General features: G+C 47.3%; 1 protein-coding gene across 1 annotated transcript in view; it reads left to right on the top strand.

Moving 5' to 3' along the window:
• LOC119587186 (protein slit-like) overlaps nucleotides 1-2,375 on the top strand; it is a gene marked incomplete at its 5' end in the record, with an annotated part of 127,937 nt that overhangs the window by 104,046 nt on the left and 21,516 nt on the right. The window contains 1 exon segment of the mRNA XM_037935950.1: nucleotides 1,008-1,079. Within this exon segment, the coding sequence (XP_037791878.1) occupies nucleotides 1,008-1,079 (72 nt within the window).

Genomic DNA, 2,375 nt, shown 5'->3' with positions numbered 1-2,375 from the left:
GATAGATAGCAGCGCGCGAGGTCCTAAAATAGAGACCAGGCGCTGCTCGTCGTTTCGCTGGATCGTTCAGGGTCTGTCCCGCATACAGGTCGTCGCCAGACGATTATTTTCACGGCCGTTGAGAAATAGAGAACAGGGGCCTGGGGTGGGAGCCTCGGTTTAATCAGTGGGACGCACGCGGCCACCCTCAAATGCTCCGGAAACCCCTATCGGCATGCTCACGCCCGCTTACTCAGTTCGATTTTGGTCTGGTGCTTCAGTCTTGTATTTCGCTTGAGTTCAGTCTTCATGGAAGCCCCACTTTTCTGTAATATGCGCCTCACTTCTATGTTCTTTATTCTTTCGCATTTTCCTTCTTCCTTTCTTGTCGCTTTCCGCACGGCCGCTCCACGCCTGGCCCCAGCGAGCCTTCCGACTCAGTGCCACATCCGGGTTGGCAGGTAAACATGACCCGGGGGACGCGGGTAGGCCTAGGTCTGCTTCCCTCGTGTGATCTGCGCCTTCGTCTCCTGTCAGGGGCTAATACATAATTTACTGAAGGAACTTCACCTACTGGTTACATTTCCCAAGATCTTAACATTTGTAGATCTCTCTCTTCTCCAAATTATTTATTCTTTGTTCCTTTTCTGTTATAAATCTTATATTATTTGTTTTGTTACTTTATTCTGTGTGTTTTTTATCATGTTTTTGTATTTTTCCGTGTGGCACATTTCGACGAATGTATTCGGCAGAAGCTGCAGAAGTGTTATACATCGAGTATCTTCTATGGTTTGCAACTGAACTCGAGTGGTTGCGGTGGAGAGACATTCTAAGCTTACTGTTTGTTTCGAGTTACACTAATTGTACTTGTGGTGCTCACTTGCTCGTTCGGTTTGGTTCTTTGTTCTAGAAAAGATCGCATTTATGCATTGGTACTTGTGTGTTGCCAAATCTTCATTCTAAAATAGTGTGCTGTAACATACATTTAAGCAATGTGTTATTCATTTTCTCTTTTTTGTGTCTTGCAGGCGTTTGGAGCAGAACCAGATCTCAGAGGTTCCTAGTCGTGCCTTCGCGCCTTTTAGGAAACTGCGTCGAATGTAAGTATGAGCTCATTGTGGAAAGCTGTCCTTTTTACAGGAAAACTGTTTTGTAATTACCGTGTAAATCATGTAGTTTCCGAGGTAGGTGGGAGAAATGGTTTCCAGCTCTATCTAGAGATCGATGCCTCGACAATGAAATTAATGGAAGTGGTAATGTCCCGCCATTGGGCGGGAATAGCTGTTCGCCGCTGCAATACGGCTTCATCCATACGAATGTCCCGCTGCTTTTTCTCGGATCGGGAAAATAAATTGCCGAGTTCTTGTCTCTTTCGTTTGGCGGGGAGGTTAATTTTCCTGTTCTGAATTGTTCTCGAATGCAAGCCCGTAGAAAAGTGTCCATATCCATATATGTAGGTGCTCAGTTGAAGAAACTCATAAGGACCAGCACACATGTAGAATGCGCGAGCGTGGCTGACCCCGTGGCACCACAGGGTCGAGGGAATGGATGCGACGGCCGTTCCCCAGGGTACAATCCGGCAGGCAGTGCCGAACCCACTTGAGGCTGATGGAGTGCCTGTGGCTGACATGTGGCAGGGATCACTCGCCTTGGCTACTTCTCTTTCTGGCCCCGATTATAGTTGTGCTAAATGAGTGATCCTGCGCGTCAGAGTGCATTTGTAATAATTTTGTCATTTGTTTTGCACACCTGTCTCGATGGATTCAGCCGTTCCCTTGTTCTTGTTTGTTTTAGCCCATGATGGGTGTCAGCTCCTGGCAAGTGGTCGCGTTACATAATTAGTTTCGGATGTTACGGAACGCTGATGCACCTACTTAGTTGGCGTCAGTATTGAAATATAGCAAATAATTTCAATCCGGTTGTTGCCAGAGCAGGGTCCTGACATTTGGAGTCAGTGAAGCGATAATCCTGAAGTGACAGCGAAGGACTTCCGAAAGAGTTACGTAGAGTCGAGTCGAGGGCGCGTCGGCCATCGCTGTCTGTTGCGCGTTTTTCTTGTTTTAAATTGAGCTTTTATCGACAGCCGTTGCCTTTATTTGCACTTGAATGGGTGCCAAGGCGGTGCCATTTCAAATCGCCGTGAACCGTAAGCTGTGAAAGGGAATAAAAACCGTGATGTTGCCTGTTTGTTTTAAGTGGTGCTGCCTGTAGGCCTAGAAAGGAGGCTAGCCCGGGCTCATTGATTATGGAGGATGTTTTGACAGTGACCCGAGGTAAAGTGCCTTGCTATTTTAGGAGTCATTCGGGAAGAGGACGAAAAAACAGGGATCAGAGAAAGCGGGGTTTCGCTCTTTGTTCGCTTGCCGCGTTCTCCTTCAAGCAGTTCTGCAAGCATG

The sequence above is a fragment of the Penaeus monodon genome, chromosome 22 (genome assembly GCF_015228065.2).
Source record: "Penaeus monodon isolate SGIC_2016 chromosome 22, NSTDA_Pmon_1, whole genome shotgun sequence".
NCBI lineage: Eukaryota > Metazoa > Arthropoda > Malacostraca > Decapoda > Penaeidae > Penaeus > Penaeus monodon.
The sequence above is the reverse complement of the archived record's forward strand: the minus strand, read 5'-3'. Positions and strand labels throughout refer to the sequence as shown.